We start from the raw sequence: 22706 nt of genomic DNA on the forward strand, positions 1-22706 counted from the left end.
CCTCAGTCCCAGCGCAGTGAGACCCTCCCCCAACAGCCCAGCGCAGGCCGCTGCTCCCCTCACGTCCCTAAAGCCTGCAGGTTGGAGAAGTCAGCCGGCCTGGCTGGGCTAGAAGCCGCAGGGCACCGCGCCGCTCCTGGGGCAGACGGCCCGGAGACAGCCGTCTGGAAAAGGCCTGGGACACAGCCGGGGAGATTTGTTCTTCTCGAAGGGCTTTCCTGAGAGGCAGCAGCCTCAGAGACTGCTCTCCGGGGACAAAGGAGAGGGCCGGTGCCATTTTCCTCCCCTGCCCGTCAGCATCCACACACAGCCACCTGGGCGGGTGAGCCCCACGGCGAGGACGCGGGCCGCCTAACCCGCCGACGCCAACCCTGGCGCTCTGGCGGCGCTGCCCTTCGCAGCGGAGCTTGCCTCCGTCCCCGCGTGGCCGGCCCCTGGCCCAGGAGAACAGCGCGAGCCCCGCACACGCCACGTCCCCTGGCTAGAAAGTTCTGCGGGGCTGCAGTTCTCGTGCAAGCAGCCTCAGGCCCCATTTCACAAGCGGAGCAGAGCACACCTAGTGCAAACTCGCCACATTCCCGCCAGGGACCAAAGACGGTTCACCTCTGGCGGGGAGAGTGTCTGCAGATGACCTGCCCGAAGGCGAGAGCCGCAGAGTGCCCGCTGCCCCCGGCCAGAGACCCCCGCGCAAGTGCCAGACGCAGGCACTACCTTCCCTCTGCTTCATGAAGCCATTTTCCTCCGGAGTGGGAAACAAACGGACTTCTCTTGCACCCAGAAGAAGGCAGAGACTTAGACAAAATGCCAAGACGGAGGAATTCATCCCCAATGAGAGGACGAGATCAAGTCATGGCCAGAGATCTAAGCGAGACAGATAGATGTAAGAGAATTTAAAGCAACAATCCTAAGGATACTCGCTGGGATTAAGAAAAGAATGGAGGACTTCAGGGAGGCCCTTACCACAGAGAGAAAAGAGGTAAAAATCAGTCAGAAATGAAAACTACAATAAATGAGATGGGAAACAGGCTTGATGCAAGGAACACGAGGATGGAAGGAGCAGATCTCTGCACAGACACTTAGCAGACCAGAAGCGTGGGGCCTGATCTGTTGGACGTGCTGAATAGGAAGAAAACTCTGATCGCCAATGGTAAGACTTTTTTTTTTTTTTTACGGTTGAGTAATATCCCATTGTCTATATATATCACATCTTCTTTGTTCATTCATCTGTCGATGGACATGTGGGCTCTTTCCATAGTTTGGCTGTTGTGGGCATTGCTGCTGTAAACATTGAGGTGCGGGTGCCCCTTCTGATCATTATGCTTGTATCATTTGGGTAAATACCCAGTAGTGCAGTTGCTGGTTCGTAGGGTAGCTCTATTTTTGGAGGAAACTCCATACTGTTTTGCAGACAAATGTGGAAATTAAGAAACAAAACAGGATCACAGGGGAAGGGAGGGAAAAATAAAGACAAAAACAGAGGGAGACAAACCGCAAGAGACTCTTAATTATAGGAAACAAACTTAAGAGTCTGTTTCTTGATCTTTTGCTCTCTCTCTTCCTCTCTCTCTTATTTTTTCCCCAGTGTTGCTGGAGGGGAGGTGGGTGGGGGGATGGAGTAATTGTGTGATGGGCATCAAGGAGGGCACGTGATGGAATGAGCACTGGGTATTATATGCAACTGATGAATCACTAAAGTCTACCTCTGAAACTAACAATACAGTATATGTTAATTGAACATAAATTTTTAAAAAAGAATGAGAAGTACCCTGCAACCAAGAAGACTCTATCCAGGAAGGGCACCATTCAGAATGGAAGGAGCGATTGAGTTTCCCAGACAAACAAGCACTAAAGGAGTTTGTGACTGCTAAACCAGATCTTAGTTATTATTGTCAAATGGTGTTCTTGTGACATGTCATTTCCCATTCCCCATTCTATTCTTTTTAGGGTGGTAATTATTACATAGAATGCCAACTTTTTTTTTGTTTTGTAGAACCTATTTACTTTTCTGTTACCTAATAAAATTTTTTCTCTTAAACATTAAAAAAAAAAAAAAAAAGTTGAGCCCTAATCCAGTCATGAGAAAATAGTCAAGAAGATCCAGGTAGTAGGACATTCAGCAAAGTTGGACTCTTAAAAATTGTCAATGCCACGAAAGACAGAAAAGATGAGGGACTCTTCTAGATTAAAAGACACTAAAGAGACATGGTATTCAAAAATGTATGATCCTTGATTGTATCCTGGATTTGGGGGGAAAAGACTATAAGGGACATTCTGGGGGCAATTGCAGACATTTGAATATGGAATATAGGGTAATATTATATCAACATTAGATTTCTTGGGTGTGATGTTGTCACGGTTATTAGGAGCATGTTCTCGTTCTTAGAGATATATGCTAAAATTTATGTGTATATGTATGTATATCTATGCAGATGGATAGGGAGAGAGAGAATAGCTACAATAAAACACAATGTTAACAATTGGTGAGTCCAAGCAAAGGAAACGTGTGTTCATAGTAGCACCCTTTCAACTTTCTATAGATTTGAAAATTTCCCCCTAAAAAGCAGCAGGGAAACTAAGACAGTGCAAATAAAGTACTTGGCCAGTGGTAAGTGCTCCAAAAAAGGGTGGGTCTTACACAAGAGCGTAAGCTCCATGAGAGCAGAGACTTTTGTTTATTTAGTACAGTATTCCTAGCACCTACAGCAGTGCCTGGCACTTAAGATGGTACTCAGTAAACATTTTTGAAACAAATCACTGAGGGGCACCAGGGTAGCTCAGTCTGTTAAGTGTCTGCCTTCAGCTCAGGTCATGATCTCAGGGTCCTGGGATTGAGCCCCACATCAGGCTCCCTGCTCAGCGGGAGCCTGCTTCTCCTTCTGCCCCTCCCCCCTGCTCTTGCTCACACACACACTCTCTCTCTCAAATAAATAAAATCTTAAAAAAAAAAAAAAGAAGTCACTGAGAGATTGTATATTAGAAATGTAAGATGAAAAAATATATAACTGAAATACCACCACAGGACAATGTCCCACTACACGGGACAGCTGCTTCTGTGGTCTGAATATAGCTGTGCCAGTTGCTTTGACTAAAATGACTTCTCCATGATTAAAAAATATGATTTAAAAAAATTGCCCCAGAAAATCTTTCTGCCCGACTGAGATGAGTTTGGTCACTCCTTTACAAGAAGTAATATTCTCTGAGTAACATCAGCATGTTTGGTTAAACCATTTGGGATTACTGTGAGGGGAAAAAATAGCCAGTTTAAGAGCTTCATTTTTTCTAACGCTGACCCAAATTGACATCAACGGACTTCTCATGGGAGGGGTGCTACGCCCTCTGGTGGTGAAAGGTCCCTATCTGGTTTCCCCAGCAAAGGCCTCTAGAAAGAATGGCTTTACCCAGAGGTTCTGAAAACTTATCTCCTTACTTCCTAGACACATGGTGACTTTAAAGACTGAATTTGATGTGATCATTTTTGACTCAATGAATAGCCAGCTTTGGGGAATGCCTGAGCCAGGCTGGGCGGAGCAAGGTACAAATTTAAGAATAGCAGGTGACTTTTGTAGTTGAGTTAAAGTTTAGGTGTAAAGACTTGTTCCCAGCATGATGAGTGCCAAGGGAAACCTGAAAGGCCATGTGAACTGTGAAATTTGTCAGGATCCTGTTTCCTCATTCGTCCTGGCGAGAATGAGAGTTCACTCCACCATACACCTCGGGAAGAACCCTGGGCAGAATCCCGGGGCCGTGATTGCCCAGGGAAGACTGGCTCCTGCCCAGATAGCTCACCAATGCCCAGCTTGTCTCCCTGGAAATGCCTTTTCTTTTTTTCTTAGTTTCTAACACTAAAAAAATCTTTTTTTTCCTGAGTGTAAAAATGATTTGTGGCTGATAAAGAAGTGGTGTATATATGCAATGGAATATTACTCAGCCATAAAAGAGAATGAAATCTTGCCATTTGCAATGACATGGATGGATCTAGAGGGTATGGTGCTAAGTGAAATGAGTCAGTCAGAGAAAGACAAATACCATATGATCTCACATGCGGAATTTAAGAGACAAAACAAACAAGCAAAGGGGAAAAAATAAGAGAGAGAGGAAGAGAGAAATCAAGAAACAGACTCTTAACTCAATACACAGGAAACAATCAAATCAAAAAATGGGCAGAAGATAATGAACAGACACTTTTCCAATGAAGACATACAAATGGCTAACAGACACATGAAAAAATGTTCAAAATCATTAGCCATCAGGGAAATTAAAATCAAAACCACATTGAGATACCACCTTACGCCAGTTAGAACGGCAAAAATTGACAAGGCAGGGAACAACAAATGTTGGAGAGGATGTGGAGAAAGGGGATCCCTCTTACATTGTTGGCAGGAATGCAAGTTGGTACAGCCACTTTGGAAAATAGTGTGGAGGTCCCTTAAAAAGTTAAAAATTGAGCTACCCTATGACCCAGCCATGGCACTACTGGGTGTTTACCCCAAAGATACAGACGTAGTGAAGAGAAGGGCCATATGCACCCCAATGTTCATAGCAGCATTGTCCACAATAGCTAAATTGTGGAAAGAGCCGAGATGCCCTTCAACAAATGACTGGATTAAGAAGATGTGGTCCATATATACAATGGAATATTACTCAGCCATCAAAAAGAACAATTTCACAACATTTGCAGCAACATGGACGGGTCTGGAGGAGATAGTGCTAAGCGAGATAAGTCAAGCAGAGAAAGACAATTATCATATGGTTTCACTCATTTATGGAACATAAGAAGTAGGAAGATCGGTAGGAGAAGGGGGGATAAAGAGAAGGGGGAATGGACCACAAGAGACTATGGACTCTGGGAAACAAACTGAGGGCTTTAGAGGGGAGGGAGGTGGGGGATTGGGATAGGCCGGTGATGGGTATTAAGGAGGGCACGTATTGCATGGTGCAGTGGGTATTGTACGCAAGTAATGAATCATGGAACTTTACATCAAAAACTTGGGATGTACTGTATGGTGACTAACATAACATAATAAAAAATTATTATAAAAAAAAGAAACAGACTCTTAATTACAGAGAACTAATGTGGTTACCAGAGGGAGGGAGGGATGGGTTAAATAGAGGATGTGGATTAAGGAGTGCATTTGTAATGAGCACACAGTGATGTATGGAAGTGTTGAGTCACTGTATTATACACCTGAAACTAATATTACACTGTATGTTAACTAACTGGAATTTAATTTTTTAAAGATTTATTTATTTGTAGGAGAGAGGAAGAGAGAGCACGAACAGGGGGAGCAGCAGGCAGAGGGAGAAGCAAGCTCCCCACTGAGCAAGGAGCCCAATGTGGGACTCGACCCCAGGGTCCTGGGATCATGACCTAAGCCGAAGGCAGATGCTTAACCGACTGAGCCAGCCAGGCACCCATTTCCCCATTGATTTGAAATGTCTCCCTTACCACATGCTCAGCTTCCATGTATCCGTGGACCTGTTTCTGGTCTCCCTGTTCCAGGCATCAAAAAGAGACAGGGCTTTATTTGGTCCATGGAGTTTTCAAAATTTGGGGATTTCACATAAAAATGAATCTCCGTGAAGCCATTTCTCTCCAGAGTGGGAAACAAACCAGAAGATCCAAAAACTATCTGCTGGAGGCCAGGAGGGACCACTCATTTTAGATGGACATTGTTACCTCCCTTTTTCCTTTCCTGGGAGGGGTCTTATAACATAAACAGCAGGTGTATATGGGGACTATCCCAGGCAAACTGGGATAATGGTCACCATGCCTGCTGTCCCAGCATAATTATTAATAGTCTCCCTTTTCTCTTAGAAGTGTTCTGGTTTGGGTGATAAATGATAAGTCACAATCTCCACCATTCCTTATTGCATCACACCCAGCATTCCTCTTTCATTTATAAGAACCCTTCCAGGAAAGGAAAAGGGAAGGCAAGAATGCCACCCTGACACAGAGGCTTGCCAGAAGAAGGATTACATGGACTCAGAATAGAGAGATCAGATTATCTGGTGGAGAGAAATTAGGACAAGTTTCTTCTGACAAAGGATATGATGTCATAATTTATCAATCCCTTTCCCTTCCATTATTTTACTTAACTGCACAACAACCTGCCCACTTACACAACTTAGCCAGTCTGTTATCGTGCATTTATTTGTGTATGGATTTGTCTTCTGCTGTAACCTGCATTCCAAAACAGGGACCTAGTTAGTCTGTTCTGCTCTCCACTGTATTCACAGTGACCGGTTCGGGGCCTCTAGGCACTACTTACTGGCTGAATAGGCTCCCAGGAACTACTGATTGAATGAACTAACAAGGAAATTAAGGAGCAGAGAGCCGAGGTCCATCCGCACCCAGTCAGGGGCAGAGAGAGGCAGGCAGGAATCAGGCTAGGCGGCTTGATTCCTGGACTGGAGCCCAGGATTTTTCCTAGCCAGTTGGCTGTAACCTCCCCAGACAGGCAAGAAATGGGAGAGTGCTCAAGCAGGACTTGCCTTTGACTTCGGCGGACCTCGCCGAAAATTCTGGATCGAGGGGCCCCAAAATCAAGTGGCGCAGGAAACGCCACATCTCAATATCGCACCTGCCCCGCCTGAGAGCAAGACTACATATCCCAGTAGGGTCCGCGGCGCGCACGGCCCCTGCCACGCGGCTTGCGCCTCCGCCGTTGGCCCGCTGGGGGCGCTGCGGCGACCCCTCCGCCGCCCCGTAGAAATCTCCGCGGCCCCGGGGCCGCTTGCTTCCTGTTTGTCGGACGAGGAGACATGGCGGCGGCGCCGGCGGCTGCTGGGTCTGGGGCCGGCCGAGGGCGACGGGCAGCGGCGACGGTGGCGGCTTGGGGCGGATGGGGCGGCCGGCCGCGGCCCGGTAACATTCTCCTGCAGCTGCGGCAGGGTCAGCTGACCGGCCGGGGCCTGGTCCGGGCCGTGCAGGTACGAAGCCGGCCCGGAGGGGCGGGGCGGGGCGGACCGGGCGGGAGCTGGCGGGGGGCCGGAGAAGAGGCCTTTCCAGGCCGCCGCAGTACGGGCCCGACCCCTCTTCGCTGGCCGCGGGGCCTCCCTGCAGGCTGTCCGGATGCTGTCAGCCGCCGCGCGGCGGTAGGCAGCAGCCGGCGAGAGGCCCTGCTTAGGGGCCGAGCGGGCCTGGCTGCATCGGGCATCGATGGCGTGTACGAGCCCTGGGCCCAGCTCCTGGATCCTCCCAACCCTGCGCCACGTCTGCACGTCTGGGGGACCCTGAGCGAGTTTGGTTTAGCTTCTAAGGGCCGCGAGTTTCTCCCCCGTGAATTGGGTGGTGGGTCATTATTGCAGTCCCGGAACGGTTCCTAAGCGTATCATAAATGTCATTCTCTCAGAAAGGCCATTCCTTGACACTACCCCCTACCCCACTTCTAAAGTAGGTCCCCATTGTTATTCAATCACAGCCCTGAGTTCCTTTCGTTCACATTACTTTCTTAGTCTGTAATTACATATTTCTTTGTTGTCTACCCTTTTTCTCGCCTGTATCCCACGTTAGGCTGAGCTCCAAAGGGTGCAGGGACTGTATCTGTTTAGCCAATGTAGAGCGTCATGCTTAAGAGCGAGGACTTTGGAGTCAGGCCTGGATTCAAAGCCTTGCTTGAGCAAGTTACCTTTCCGTGCCTCAGTTTTCTCATTTGTAAAAAGGAGATGATAATTAGTAACTTGCTTCTTAAGGTGGTGTGAGGATCAATGGAGACAATTGTGTAAAGCGTTAAGTGCATTTTGTTGCTTAGTAATGGTTGAAAGATAACCAGTTAGTTAATGCTGTACTTGCTATTTGGCTTATAATAGGCACCCAATATGTGATTAGTATTTTTTGAATGAATGAAGGACACTGCTTTAGGGTAAGGCAGGATGAAAAGACCTAGGCTCCTCGCTCCCACTACCCCCCTTTCATTCCCAAAACTTAGGTTGCAAACACACCGGTAAAACATTAGCTTAATTTAAAGACAGCTTTTGCATATAGAAACTTTTTGAAGGATACACAAGAAACTAACACAGTGGTTGGTGGGGGTCGATGGCGATTGGGTAGATGAGGGAGAAAATGGGAGTGAGATTTCTCACAGTATACTGTATATATCTATAAACTTGCCATTTCAGTATTACTCATATGATTAAAAGGACAGAATAAAGATAAAAACCAGGTGGTCTCTGTGTTAACGGGTTACAGATGAAGAACCAGTTCTGGGTTAGCAGTATTTTCCTGAACATCAGATAATCAGAGTTGAGCAACTTTTCCCCCCTGCATTCTTCTCTATCTGCCTTAACATCCTGGAAAGACTTGCTCTTTAAACCAAAATGCCTTACCTAGCTGGGTTGCAGGGACAGGTAGAAAGGGAGCTAACTCACCTTCACTGAGCACATACTTCGGATCAAACATTGTGCAAGGTATACAAACAGTGTCTTCATTTAATCTTTAGTCTTTCGAATGAGGTGTCAGGACTCCGCTCTCAACACAGATGAGGAAACTGAGGCTCCGAAAATTTAGGTGATGATCTACTAAACACCCATCTTGCTACTTTACATTCTGAGGGCAGTAGGGAGCCACAAAAGGCATTCCGCATAATAAATGAGGCAATTTAGGACACTTAATTTGTTTCCAGTGCTGGATGACTTGGAATGGGAGGAGATTGGAGAAGCTCACCAGATGGAAGGGTGCTAGGATATTCTTGAGCCTGGTTTAGAGTGATTATTGTGGTAATCAGTAGTTGTATGCAAGTGTGGAAGCTCTTTCAGATGTTGAGATGGAGAGATCTTCCTAAAACTCTGGTGAGGATAAAGTGGGGAATTTCATCTTTCAAATGTGGTTCATTACAATTCTGTCAATAGTCTTAGCTTTATTCATTATATTTCAACTAAAGGTCTCAAAATATAACTTGTATCCTTTCTTGGTAACTTCCCTTCATTTCTTCCTTGCCCCACACACCCCCTTTCCCCCACATTACAGGTAAATGCTTTCCTTACTGTGCATTTCCGTAGCACAGTAAGCGTGTCCATTATGGCATGTGGTATATTGGGAAGGACCAAATTGAAAAACAATTTTTTTAAGTTGTGGTGAACACATAACATGAAGTTTCCCATCTTACTCATTTTTAAGTGTACAATTCAGTAGTGTTAAGTGTATTCACATTGTTGTGAATCAGAGTTCCAGGATTTTTTCATTTTGCCAGTCTGCAACTCTATACCCATTAAACAACTCCCCTCCCACCCCCTTTCCCCAGCCCCTGGCAACTACCATTCTACTTTATGTTTCTATGAATTTGACTACTTTCGATACTTCATAGAAGTCGAATCAAACGCTATTTGTCTTTTTGTGACCGGCTTATTCCAATTCAGCTTAAAGTCCTCAAAGTTCATCCATGTGGTAGCATATAACAGGATTTCCTGGTAGAAGACCATATTTTGAAGGAAGGTGGACCTAGATTGAACCCTAGTTCTGTCACTTACTAGTTGAGGGACCTAGATTATGTTAAACTTCCTGAAGCTCTGTTTCCTTATTTCTAAAATGGTAATAATAATATCTATCTCATAGGGCTGTTTGGAGGATTAAGTGACATCGTGTCTCTGAAAAGGTTGGCCAGCGTGAGGCAGATAGTAGATGTTCAGTAAATAGTCGCCGTCGGCTTGCAGCTATTAGACTGGGCTTCTTAAGGGACTTGGTCTTAAGGTACTTTCAGAGCCTGAAACAGTGTCAGGCCCTTGATACCCAGGACTCAGAAAAGTGTTTGATTTGAAATACTGTTTGTGAGGGCTCAGTCTTCCTCCTCCTCAATCCTGTCTCTACTGCTAAACAGTCTCATGGCTTTAAAGAGTTCTAGAGTCAGATATCCTAGGTTTGAATCCCAGCTCTGGTACATACTTGCTGTCTGTGTTTGGGCAAGTGACTTATCTCTTTATACCTCAGTTTCTTCATTTGTAGAATTGGGCTAATTGTGAGACCTAGTCTGTAAGAATGTGGTAAGGATCAAGTGAGTGTATACATATAAAGCACTTAAAAGGTGTTTTAAAATATAGTAAGCATGCTATAAAGGTTAGCAAGTATTGTTTAACAAATTCTCTATATTCTGATGGATCCTAAATCTATATTTCCATCCAGATTTCTCCCATTAGCTTCAGATGGGTATATCCAGATATCTTCTCAACACCTCCACTTAGATGTCTAGTGGGCATCTCAAACTTAATATGTCAAATAAAATTCCTGATTCCCTGATTCCTCTTTCACCAAACCTGATTGTCCCCCGGTCTTCCCTATTTCCCTAAATGGGATTTAAGAGAAGTCTGGGAGAAGACTACAGACCACCTGATTTAGAACAGGCCTGTGCTAGGTGGGTTTTAATATATTTTCCTTTCTTTCCTCCCGTTTAATTTGTCCTCTGTCAAGGTAATAAAGTAATGCTGGTGTAATGCTTTAGTGTTTACAGAGCCTGTGTACATTTATCAGCACATTTGATCCTTACAGCAAATTAGATCTTACAGATCCCTTGCTTAAAGCCCTGCGGTGGCATCCCACTGCAGTTAGAATCAAATCTGCATTCCTCACAGTGGGTGCACAAGACCTGCATGATCAGTAGAAGTTGAGGGAAAGGGACAGACTAGGCAAACCCTGGGCTCAAGGCAGAGTAACTCACACAGGTCATGACCCACCACCCCTAGAGCTAGTCCTTCAGTTTAGCAGTCTGGTGACAAACTAGGTTATGGCATCCTCATTCTGTTTCCCAAATGCTAGTTGTTGCTTCCTTCAAGATTACTGGCGTATCTAACTTCTACCTGAATGTTACCTCATACTTTTTCTTGAGATTGACACCTCCTTTTTTTTTTTTTTTTAAATTTCAGTAAGCGCAACTTGTTTTAGCCTCATCCTGCATTAGATTTGTGAAATGTAGGGGTTTAAGTCAAATAGAGTCCCCTTGCCTGTCAAGGGCAGTTTGGTATTGAAAAACCCGTGGATAGGATAAATTCTCATAAATTAAAAATAGACATACTGTTCATTTTAACAGGAAGTTTTTGTATTTACAAACCATAAAATTCACTCCTAATTATATTGAAACAAAACAAATCCCATTAAAGTGGACACAGGTATTCCTTGGTTAACATTTATTATCAGAATACCCTAACAAAGTATTTCATCTTCATGAGTTATTTTTTAAGACCTCTATTTACTTGCTTTTAATATATAGTAAGACATAAGATATCTTATACTTAGGACTAGGGCGCCTGTATGCTCAGTTAAGCATCTGCCTTCGGCTCAGGTTATGATCCCAGGGTCCTGGGATCAAGTCCCACATTGGGTTCCTGGCTCAGCGGGGAGTCCGCTTCTCCCTCTGCCCCCTCCCCCTTGCTTGTGCACACTCTCTATTTCTCTCAAAAATAAATAAATTTTTAAAAAGCTATCTTACACTTGGGACTAAACAAGATAAACATTTATGTTTATGAAATTCAGCCTTTATTTAAAAAGAAAAGCAGTAAAGACAATAAGTCAATGAAAACTAAGTGTCTGGAAATGTCACATCCACTGAACAGGTTGACAGCTTAGGCAGCATGATGTAAGAGATTATCACTGCTATAAACTGTCAGACCACAAGTACTCCAAGAGAAGAAACCCATACAACACCTGCCAGTAATTCAGCTTTGAAGATGACTGGATTGGTGGCTCTTCATCACAGTACTCAGCTGTTCACAAGGAAAACAAAATCCAAATGATTATTTTTAAATGGGAGTAAATGCCTTGTAAGACAATGTAGACGTCGTAAAGAAATTCCTTGTGTGGTTGAATATTTGGAATATGATAGGGAAACTCTCTGGGTATCATGAGCCTTGTAATTAAAAATGGCCGGGCCCTGCCCCACTTTTTATCCCCAGATTCTAACCCTCCCCACACAACCACTGTCCACATTGTAGCTGTTTGTTTTGCAGGGGGAGGGTCCTGCAGGAAACAGGATAGCCAGTATTTCTTTTCTTCTTTCTTTTTTTCCTTTCTTTCTTTTCTTTCTTTCTTTTCTTGAGAGAGAGAGAGAGAGAGAGAGAGACAGTGAGAAACGGAACACAAGCAGGGGGAGTGAGAGAGGGAGAAGCAGGCTCTCCGCTGAACAGGGAGCCTGATGCAGGGCTTGATCCCAGGACCCTGGGGTCATGACCTGGGCCAAAGGCAGACGCTTAATGACTGAGCCATGCGGGCTCCCCAGGAGAGCCAGTATTTTTAAGTAACATGCTTTTATGGCTATTTCTTGACTTTTCAATTTTAGACACTATCTCTTTGCTTGTAAACTAGGATTTAATTCACAACACCCTTTGCCATATATTTCTTTTTCATTCTCCTAATTTAGTTACATCACAGTTTGGCCTGTTGGTGTTAAGTATTTATATGATGGTGATCATGCTGATATCATTGTTTGCAGTAGGGCCATATAGTAGTGTATGCTTTGTATATTTTTTTTGTTTCCCTTTGAGTTTAAAGCCACTGTCTCCCCCCTCCATTTTTTGAATTGAGATATAAATATAGTAGAATTCATCCTATTTAGTGTATAGAGGCATACTTTGTTTTGTTGTGCTTTGTCTGTTGTGCTTCACGGATGCTGCATTTTTGCAAAATTGAAGGTTTGTGACAGTCTTGCGTGGAACAAGTCCGTTGGTGCCATTCTCCAACAACATTTGCTCACTTGATGTTTCTGTTACATTTTGGTAACGTTCACAATATTTCAAACTTTAATTACTATAATATAATGATCTGTGATCAGTGATTAAGACTTGCTGAAAGATCAGATGACAGCATTTCTTAGCAATATTTAATGAAGGCGTACTTTTTTTTTTAGACATAATGCTATCTCACACTTATTGACTACAGTGTAATGTAAACATAACTTTTATTATGTACTAGAAAACCAAAGAATTCGTTTGTCTCACTTCATTGCAGTGGTCTGGAACTGAACCTACAATGTCTCTGAGGTATGTCTGTTAGTTCTATGAGTTTTGACAAATGCAGTTGTGTGACCACCACTACAGTTAGGATATAGAAAATTCCCTTGTAGTAGTTAACACCTTCCGCACCCCATCCTCTAGCAACTGCTCCTCTGTTTACTGTCCTATTCCTATGCCCTTTTATAGACTGTCATTGCAATGGAACTGTACCATATGCAGCCTTTGAGTCTGGCTACTTTCACTAGAATAATCTCATTCTAAAATTTGCTTTGCTTTTTGTGTGCTTATAATTTAGTCCCAATTCTAAAACTTTATTTTTTAAAAAGAAATCCTTCTTGGAATTCTCCATCTTCCTCCAATTTAGACTAGTTCCTTGCTAGGACAGCTATACATCTGAATTCTTGGAATTTCCCTTCACCAAATTCAAAGCATTTTATTTTTCTTATGTTTTAGATCCAGATCCTTTGTTTCTTGAATCCTGTCTTTCTTTGGGAGAGTGCATTCTCTTAGTAGCCTCCTAAGAAAGAGTACTTGAGAGGTGGCTTTTTTTTTTTAAGCTTGCATATTTGAAAATGTCTTTTATTCTTATACTTGTATATTAAGTTTAGCTGGGTATAAAATTCTAAGTTGGGAGTTATTTTCCCTTAAATTTGTAATGGTGTTATTCCATTGTCTTTAAGCATTTGGTGTAACTGTTGAGAGGTTCTGTTCTGATTCCCATTCCTTAGTATGTGACCTATTCCGCCCCCCCCCCCCCCCGCCCCTGACAGCTTTTAGGATCATCTCTCTCTCTCTGGCATTCTGAAATTTAATCATGGTGATAGTCTTTTTTTGTATTCATTGGGCTGGACATTTGGTGTAGATATACATCAAAATATGTAACAACTAAAAAATGAATAACAACTATTAAAAAGTCATGTCTATTACCTGAAATTAATTTCCTCTGCAAAATGCACTGAATGTACTCTCAGAGTCCTCCTATTTTTCTTTTTTACTTTTTAAGATTTTTTAGGGTCCTCCTATTTTTAAAAGCCATTTTCTCTCCTATGATTATGTTGGGCTGATTGCTTTGGAGAACTTCATGGAATAGGGGAGAGTTGAGTTGGTTCTGAAGAATGAGTAGAATTTGAGTAGCAGAGATATTTCTGGCACTAAGAACACCACTGAGAAAGTCCTTCTGATTGGCCATTAGAAGACAGGGAAGAGACAGGGAATGCTTGTATGGAAGATAGTGAAAGATAAGTGTAGATATGTTGGGAATGGGATGGGGAAGGTAATTAATATTCATTGAGCATCTACTGGTGCCATTGTGCAGAGACTTGTTTGTTTATTAAATATTTGACCTACAAAAACCTATATAGTAAGTAATACCATAATATTACGGCAATACCATGTACCTACCACCAAACTTAAGACAGTATCAGTATATTTAATGTCCCTTCATCTCATTCCCTCCCCCATCAGAGGTAATATGTGTTTTGAATAGAAAACATGTGCACATACACATTCAGGTTACAGAGAAAAGTGAGTCTCCCTTGCAAATAGCCCACTACCACCTCTGCTGGCATCTTCCAATTCTCCCAGAGGCAGCTGTGGTTATTGATTTCTTGTGTATCTATCTAGAGACATGTTAAATTTAGAAAAGCAAATGTGCCTATATATCTTTTTTTCTTACGCAGTGGTATCATAATGTACATACTATTGCGCATTTATTTTTTTTTCACTCGAAAATGTATCGTAGAGATCCTTCCATAATCAGTACATACAAATCTATTTTGTTTCAGGCATTTAAAAAACTTTTTGTGTTGAAATATAACATACAAATAAAAATGCACAAAAAAATATGTGTACAGCTCAATGAATAGTAATAAAACCATCAACTATGTAGCAACCAACCAGATCACCTCTGTACCTCTACTCTACAGCTCTACTTTTCCTCCTCTCCAAATGAAATTACTAACCTGACTTCTAACATTGTATTTAGGTGTACTAGTTTTTATGCTTTATATAAATAGAATTAAACAGTGTGTACTGAATCTGCTTTCTTTCATTCAATATTTGTTAGATTCATTCATGATGATAATGAAGCTGTAATTCATTAATTTTTATTGCTGTATAGTATTCTATTAATAAACCACAGTTCATTCTACCTTTGAGTATCTGAGATCTTTCCAGTTTGGGGCTTTTATGAGTACCACTTATATGAGTATTCTTGTACGTGTCTCTTGGTGCATATATGCACAGTTTCTTTTGGGTATATATTTAGAATTGCTGGGTTATAGGATATGTATGTGTTCAGCACCAGTTGCTATTACCAAACACTTTCCCAAGTGGTTGTACTAGTTTACATTCTCACCAGCAATGTATGAAGAGTACCTGCTGTTTCATGTTCTCACTAACCCATGCATGGTGTTGCCAGGCTTTTTAAATTTGGTCATTCTAGTGTTTGTGTATTGGTATCTCATTATGGTTTTGGTTTGTGTTTCCCCAATGATTAATGAAGTTAAGCACCTTTTCAGAAGTCTGTTGACCATTTGAACATCCTCTTTTGTGGATGGCCTGTTTAGATCTTTTGCATATTTTTCTCTGTTGGTTTTTTTTTTCTTTTTATTGATTTGAAGTTATTTCCATTTCCTGGATATGAGCCTTTATAATGATGTTTTATAAATATTTCTCTCATTTGGTGGTTTCCCTTTTTAGTCTCTAAAAAGATTTTTTGATGAACACACATGCTTAATTTTAATGTAGCTCATTGTATCACTATTTTCCTTTATGGTTAGTGCTTTTTGTATTCAATTTAAGAAGTCTTTGCCTACCCTAAGGATCATGAAGAAATTGTTTATCTTCTAGAAGCTTTATTGTTTTGCCTTTTACATTTAAATATATGTTCCATTTGGAATTTATTTTTGGATGTGGTGTACGCTTGTGCATAAAGATACCCAGTTGACCCCACATTATTGAAAAGTTGCTTATTCCAGGAGTGTTCTGTGATGTCTGTTCTCATGTCTGTTTCCTGTCTATTTTTTCCCACTGGTCTGTTTATCCTTGTGCTTGATACCACTTGTGTCTTATTTTCTGTAACTTCATGTGTGTTGATTTTGACTATAGTGTATTGAATAGGAATAGCTTCCTGTACATAGTTATCTTTAAGAGTTCCTTGGCTCTTCTTTTTTTTTTTTTTTTTTTTTTTTTAAAGATTTTATTTATTTATGTGACAGAGAGACAGCCAGCGAGAGAGGGAACACAAGCAGGGGGAGTGGGAGAGGAAGAAGCAGGCTCATAGCGGAAGAGCCTGATGTGGGACTCGATCCCGGATCGCCAGGATCACGCCCTGAGCTGAAGGCAGACGCTTTAACGACTGCGCTACCCAGGCGCCCCGTTCCTTGGCTCTTCTTAGCGCTTTGCCATTTGTGTATACATTTTAGAACGAGTTTGCACATTTTTACAACAAAATTTTGTTTGGGATTGCATTCAATCTATTGAATACAGTATAGTCATTCTCTTCCTTCCCCTCCCCTCCCCTTCTCTTCCACCCCTGTAACTGTAGGTGTAATATAAAAACAAGATTGATTTTTATATCATTCTTGTATTTATATGGCCCTTATATTTTAATACTTTACCTTTAGATTCTTTTAGATTGTATATGTATACAGTCATTTGTAAATATCATATCTGCAAATGAAGGTTTTATTTTTTATTTTTTATTTTTTTTTTAAGATTTTATTTATTTATTTGACAGAGACAGAGACAGCCAGCGAGAGAGGGAACACAAGCAGGGGGAGTGGGAGAGGAAGAAACAGGCTCATAGCGGAAGAGCCTGATGTGGGGCTCGATCCCATAACGCCGGGATCACGCCCTGAGCCGAAGGCAGACGCTTAACCGCTGTGCCACCCAGGTGCCCCTTATGTTATCCTTTTCAATCTTATATTTTTTCTATTTCTTGCCTAACTGTGCTGCCTGAGTGGAAGTGTCATGTTCCTGATCTAAGAGGGAAAGCCTTAAACATTTCACCATTAAGTATGACGTTTGCTTAAGGTTTTCTGTAGATACTGTTATTTGTTCACTTCTTTTTTCAGTTTATGATGTTGCATTTTATAAAAATCTTTTTCTCATCAATTAAGATGTTCATATAATTGTTCTTTATGTTTTCAGTGTGATGAATTACCTATTTTTCCTTTGTTACATGTTTTTTAGAGGTCATATCTAAGAAAAACATTGCCTAATCTAAGGTTATGAAATCTATGCCTATGTTTTCCTCTAAAAGTTTCATAGTTTTAGCTCTTACATTTAGATCTTTAATCCATTTTGAGTTAATTTCTGTATATGGTATGTGTAAAGGAGTCCATCTTCATTCTTTTGCTTATGGATACCAGTTTCCCAGCAACATTTGTTGAAAAGACCTTTTTTTTTCTCATTGAATTGTGTTGACACCGTTGTCAAAAATCAGTTAACCATAAATGTAGGGATTTAATTTTGGAATCTCAGTACTATTCCATTGATCTTGTTGTTTATCCTTATGCCAAAGTCTTGATTATTACAAGCTTGTAATAAACTTTGAAATCAGTGTGATTCTTCCAACTTTGTTCTCTTTTTTCAAGATTATTTTGGCCATCCTGGGTCATTTGCATTTCCATATGAATTTTAGTATCAGGTTGTCAATTTCTTCAATGAAGCTGCCTGGGATTGTGATAGAAACTGCATTGAATCAGTATAGGAAGTATTGCTATTTTAGCAATATTAAGTCTTCCAATCTGTGAACATGGATGGCTTTCTATTTATTTAGGGTTCTTTAATTTCTTTTGATAATATTTTGTCGTTTAATTTTATAAGTCTTGTATTCCTTTTGTTAAATTTATTCCTAAGTGTTATGATTTTGGGTTTCATTGTAAATGGGACTTTCTTAATTTCATTTTTGGATTGTCTGTTGTAAGTATATAGAAATTTAGCTAACTTTTGTATATCGATTTTTATCCTGCAACCTTGCTGATTCATTTATTAGCTCTAATAGTTTTATATGTGGGTTCCATAATGTAGTCTATATACAATATCATAGGATGGCAAATACAGTTTTCTTTTCCATCTCTGAATGCCTTTATTTCTTTTTCTTACCTAATTGCTGTGGCCTGAATCACTAGTACAATGTTAAATAGAAGTGGTGAGGATCAATATCCTTGTCTTTTTCCTGATCTTAATGGGAAAGCATTCAGGCTTTTACTGTTAATTATGATGATAGCTGTGGGTTTTTGGTAAATAACCCTTTATCGGGTTGATTAGATTGATTAATTTTCATATGTTGAACCAATTTGCATTCCTGGAATATACTTTGCTTGGTCATGGTTTGGAATACTTTTTACATGTTGCTGGATTTGGTTTGCTAGTGTTTTGCTGGGAATTTTTGTGTCTATATCCATCAGAGATATTGGTCTGTGGTGTTCTTGTGACATCTTTGTCAGATTTTGGTATCAGGGTAACAGAATGAGTTGGGAAGTGTTCCCTTTTTTGTTTTATGAAAGAGTCTGTGAAGAATTTTTAGTTTCTCTTTAAATGTTTTGTAGAATTGACCAGTGAAGCATCTGGACTTAGGCTTTTCTTTGTGGGTCGTTTTCTTTCCTTTTTTCTTATTAAATCACTGATTCAGCTCTTCTTGAGTCAGTTTCAGTTTTTTGTGTCTTTCTAGGAGTTTGTCCATTTCATCTAGGTTATGTAATTTGTTGGCATATAATTATTACTACGGCTTCTTTATAAACCTTTTAATTTATGGTTGGTAGTAATGTCCCCTCTTTCATTCCTGAATGTAGTTATTTGAGTCAGTGTTAAGTTGGTCATTATAACTAAAATTTTAATTTAGTTGATCTTTTCAGAGAACCAACTTTTGATTTTGTTGGTTTTTCTTGATTATTTTTCTATTCTCCATATCATTTATTTTTGTAGTAGTATTTATTTCCTTGTGCTTGTTTGGGGTTTGGTTTATTCTTTTCTAGTTTCTCACAGTGGAAGTTTAGATAATTTATCTGAGATATCTTTCCTTTTTAATATAAATGTTTATACCTGTATATTTGTAAACACTACTTTTGCTGAGTCCCATAAAACCATGTTTGTTTTCTTTTTTTCCTTTCAAGGAAAGGAAAGATGGTTTCCCGTTGCTTTTGGACATTGTTTTTGAATGATATGAAATTGCTGATATTCAGTCATTTTTTACCTACAGAAATGGTAATGCTCTTGGTTCACCCAAACACAGATTACTCTCACAAACATTTCATTACCTTTACTTCTGTATTATCTTATTTTTACAATCTGAGAAATCAAGCTCAGGAAGAATAGTGGGATTTATTCAAAATCATAGGACTGGTATGCGTCAGGATAGACTAAGACGTTATTGAAGACCTGCATGTCCCGTAATAATAGTCATGAGGTGCTTTTGATCTGATCGAGGGACAAGTGTGTATGAAAATAATTCACATCCGGCCTCTGGTTAATGATATGTCCTAAGAATGTTAGTGGAACTGTGCCATAATTGGTTAATGAACCTGTCATTAAACTAGAAGGTTATTGCTCATTCCTTCAAACATTTACTGAGTCTCTGTTCTATGCCTGCCGTTCTTTGAGAGAGAGAAGGTGGGTGTGATAAACACAGCCTGGTACCTACTCTGAAGGAGCTTGTGGTCTACAGGAGGAGGGGGACAAGTGAATGAGTAATTATGATACAGAGGGAAAATGTTAGATAAGGCCCCAGAGGAGGGACACTTACTCGCTTAGAAAGGAGAGAGGGGGAGGGGTACCTGGTGAGCATCCATCTCAGGCCCTGATCTCAGGGCTGAGGTTATAATTTTGGGGTCGTGGGATTGAGCCCTGCATCAGGCCTCATGTCGGGCTCCGTGTTCAGTGTGGAGTCTACTTGAAATTCTTTCTTCCCCCAACCCCCTCCACTCCTAGTGTGCGTGTGTGCCTGCGCTTTCTCTCTCTCTCTCAAATAAATAAAATCTTTTAAAAAAGAAACAAAAAGGAGAAGGGAAGACCCAGCAAGGAACATTTGGCTTATTTGGCTTACACTTTGAAGAAGGAGAAGGAGCTTTCCAGGTAAAGACCAGGAGAGGACATTTTAGGCAAGGAAGAACACGTGCAGAGAGACATAGAAAACATGCACATTTGGAGCCTGGAGTGTGACTGGGAAAGGGATGAAACTAGAGAGGAGGGCAGGTGATAGAATATAAAGGCGGCTATGTCACAAGGCAAGGAGTTGTACTTTAGCTTGAAGGCTCTTGGGGAGCTTTTGAAGGTTTCTAGAAGGAGACCTTTGAATTACTTGTCCTGGGTGTGTTTAGGAGGCAGCTGCTTCCCTTTACCATGCATGCTGGTAGTTCTTTCCTCGCCAGTAAAACGTTCCTTTTTCTTTTTTTCTTTTGACTCACAGTTCACGGAGACATTTTTGGCAGAGAGGGACAAACAGTCCAAGTGGAGTGGAATTCCTCAGCTGCTCCTGAAGCTGTATGCAACCAGCCACCTCCACAGTGACTTCATTGAGTGCCAAAACATCCTCAAGGTAACTCTTAGGGGCCTTGGGAGGGCTGCATTCAAAGCCTCCAGGTGACACGATGTGTGTTTTTTTTCTCCTTCAGTGTATGTACTTTTTAAAATAGCCTGTTTTTAATGTGTAAGCTGTAGAAAATTTGGGAAGTTCAGAAAAAGTGCAAAGAAGAAAATAAAAATCAACTGTAATCCCACCACCCAGAGATAATCCCCATTAAGTTCCTGTGTCTGTGCTTCTGGGCTTTATTCACACTTGTTTTGTGGCAGTGCTTGCTTAATTCGGGAGGCCAACACTGTGTCCCGGGATTGTGATGACATTCTTCTTGAGCAGGAGTTTTAAAACTCCCATGTTGCTAAAGGTTCAAGGAAGTGGCCTTGTGGTTGTCGATCCATTATGACCAACATAAGATGAAGGAACTGGGGTTGATGGTTGGGAGAGGGATGGAAGAGTGCAGAGAGATGCTAAGGCACCTGTTCTCGAACTTGAGTGTGTATCAGAATCACCTGGAAGGCTTGGTAAAACAGTGCTGGCCCTCACGCGCCCGCCCAGAGTTTCAGGTTCAGTAGGTCTGGAGTTATGGTATCCAAACTTTAGCTTGGGGGATAGGTCCAAATTTGAATTTAGATCACCAGTACTAGCTGCAGTTAAAACTCATGCAAGTTATAGTTGATCATAATGAAACTTGATATAATGTTCTTCAGAGGTAAAGTTTTGATTATTATATCACATAAGTCATTCTAAAATATAGTAGGCAGCAAATAAACTTTCCCTTTAAGAAGAGATGTTTTGTCTGTACAAATTTTCCATAAATTGAAAATCATTTCCAAATAAAAGTTTATTTAATTTAAAAAAGGTGTTTTGTATTCTTAATATAGTCTGAATGGGATAGAAATAGAGTCTTTTACATTTGTTTGAAAACTTTGCAAGGAATTGTACATTATTACACTTGATTCCTGCAAAATCTCTGAATGTGGGGTAGAAGAAAGAGAGAAATTAACATTTGTGAATACTTGCTCTTGATGCATGATCACTATTTCTTTATTCATCCAACACATGCTTCTTTGAAGCCTGTGTACAAGGATTATTTAATTCTTATGGTAACTCTGACATGCGTGGTATACTTGTTTTAGTCCAGAGTACTTTTGATTGCAAGTGACAGTAACCCACTCAGACTAGCAAAAAAGATCCTTTATTGTCTCGCATAACTGGAGAGCATATGTGTGAATTCAGGGGCTGAACAGGGTTAAGCTGTACTTTCTTACCTTGACATCTGTGTGTGGCCTCATGTTCCTCCATGTAATCACAGCTGTAAGGTGACATTTCTACAACTTGGGCCAGCCACCGAGGTGAGGGGGATGAGAGACTATTGGCCAAGCCTGGTCACCTGCTCCTGGTGCTTGGTGGCAACCCCAGCAGAACTCTGTGGAAAGTGGGGAGGGGCCTTTCCCCCAAGGAAATGGGGCTTTTACTTGAAGAAGAGATAAAGAGATAGTGGGCAAGCAAACGCAGATGTCTTCTACAATTCCCTTTTTCAGTTGTGAAAGAACAGCCTCAGCAATAACCCACCCAAAGCCTGTGGCTGTCACATGATGAGCCCAGATTTGTCTTCGTCTTCCTCTAAGACCAGCTTCCACTGTACTATGTTGCCAGCAGGAATTACATCCTAGTTCTATAGTTGAGAAAAATGAGACCCAGAGAAAGGGGTTCAGTCTTTAGTAAATGGTTCAGTCACTAATTACGTGAGCCTGGGCAGCTTTGTGATTTTGCTTTTCACGTATAAAATGAGTAAAACTATACTCACTTCATTGAATTATTTTAAGGATTAGATGGGCTAAAGTATCAAACCCCAGTGCCCAGCATGTTACAGGTTATCTGTAAGAGTTCTGCTTTTTCTTTCTTTTTTTATTTTTAAAGATTTTATTTTATTTTATTCGGCAGAGGGACAGCCAGCGAGAGAGGGAACACAAGCAGGGGGAGTGGGAGAGGAAGAAGCAGGCTCATAGCAGAGGAGCCTGATGTGGGGCTCGATCCCATAACGCCGGGATCACGCCCTGAGCCGAAGGCAGACGCTTAACCGCTGTGCCACCCAGGCACCCCGAGTTCTGCTTTTTCTTGATGTGTGGTGCCTGGACCAGCAATATTAGCAGCGCTGGGGAGGTTGTTACAAATGCACGTTCTCAGGCCCCACCCCAGGCCTATTGAATCAGAGACTCTACAGGTGGGACTCAGCAGTATGGGTTTTAAC

General features: G+C 41.4%; 1 protein-coding gene across 2 annotated transcripts in view; it reads left to right on the plus strand.

The window, feature by feature from the left end:
• The first annotated feature begins 6718 nt into the window (after positions 1-6718).
• The window catches only part of TRPC4AP (transient receptor potential cation channel subfamily C member 4 associated protein), a 67150-nt gene continuing 51162 nt past the window's right edge, over positions 6719-22706 (plus strand). Inside the window, exons 1-2 of one of the 2 annotated variants that reach the window (XM_026503348.4) lie at positions 6719-6930; positions 20345-20473. In XM_026503348.4, the coding sequence (XP_026359133.1) occupies positions 6763-6930; positions 20345-20473 (297 nt within the window). In that variant the 5' untranslated portion in view covers positions 6719-6762. The remainder of the gene's footprint in view (positions 6931-20344; positions 20474-22706) is intronic. The other variant, XM_026503347.4, reaches the window with a different exon arrangement.

Source organism: Ursus arctos, unplaced genomic scaffold (genome assembly GCF_023065955.2).
Source record: "Ursus arctos isolate Adak ecotype North America unplaced genomic scaffold, UrsArc2.0 scaffold_16, whole genome shotgun sequence".
NCBI lineage: Eukaryota > Metazoa > Chordata > Mammalia > Carnivora > Ursidae > Ursus > Ursus arctos.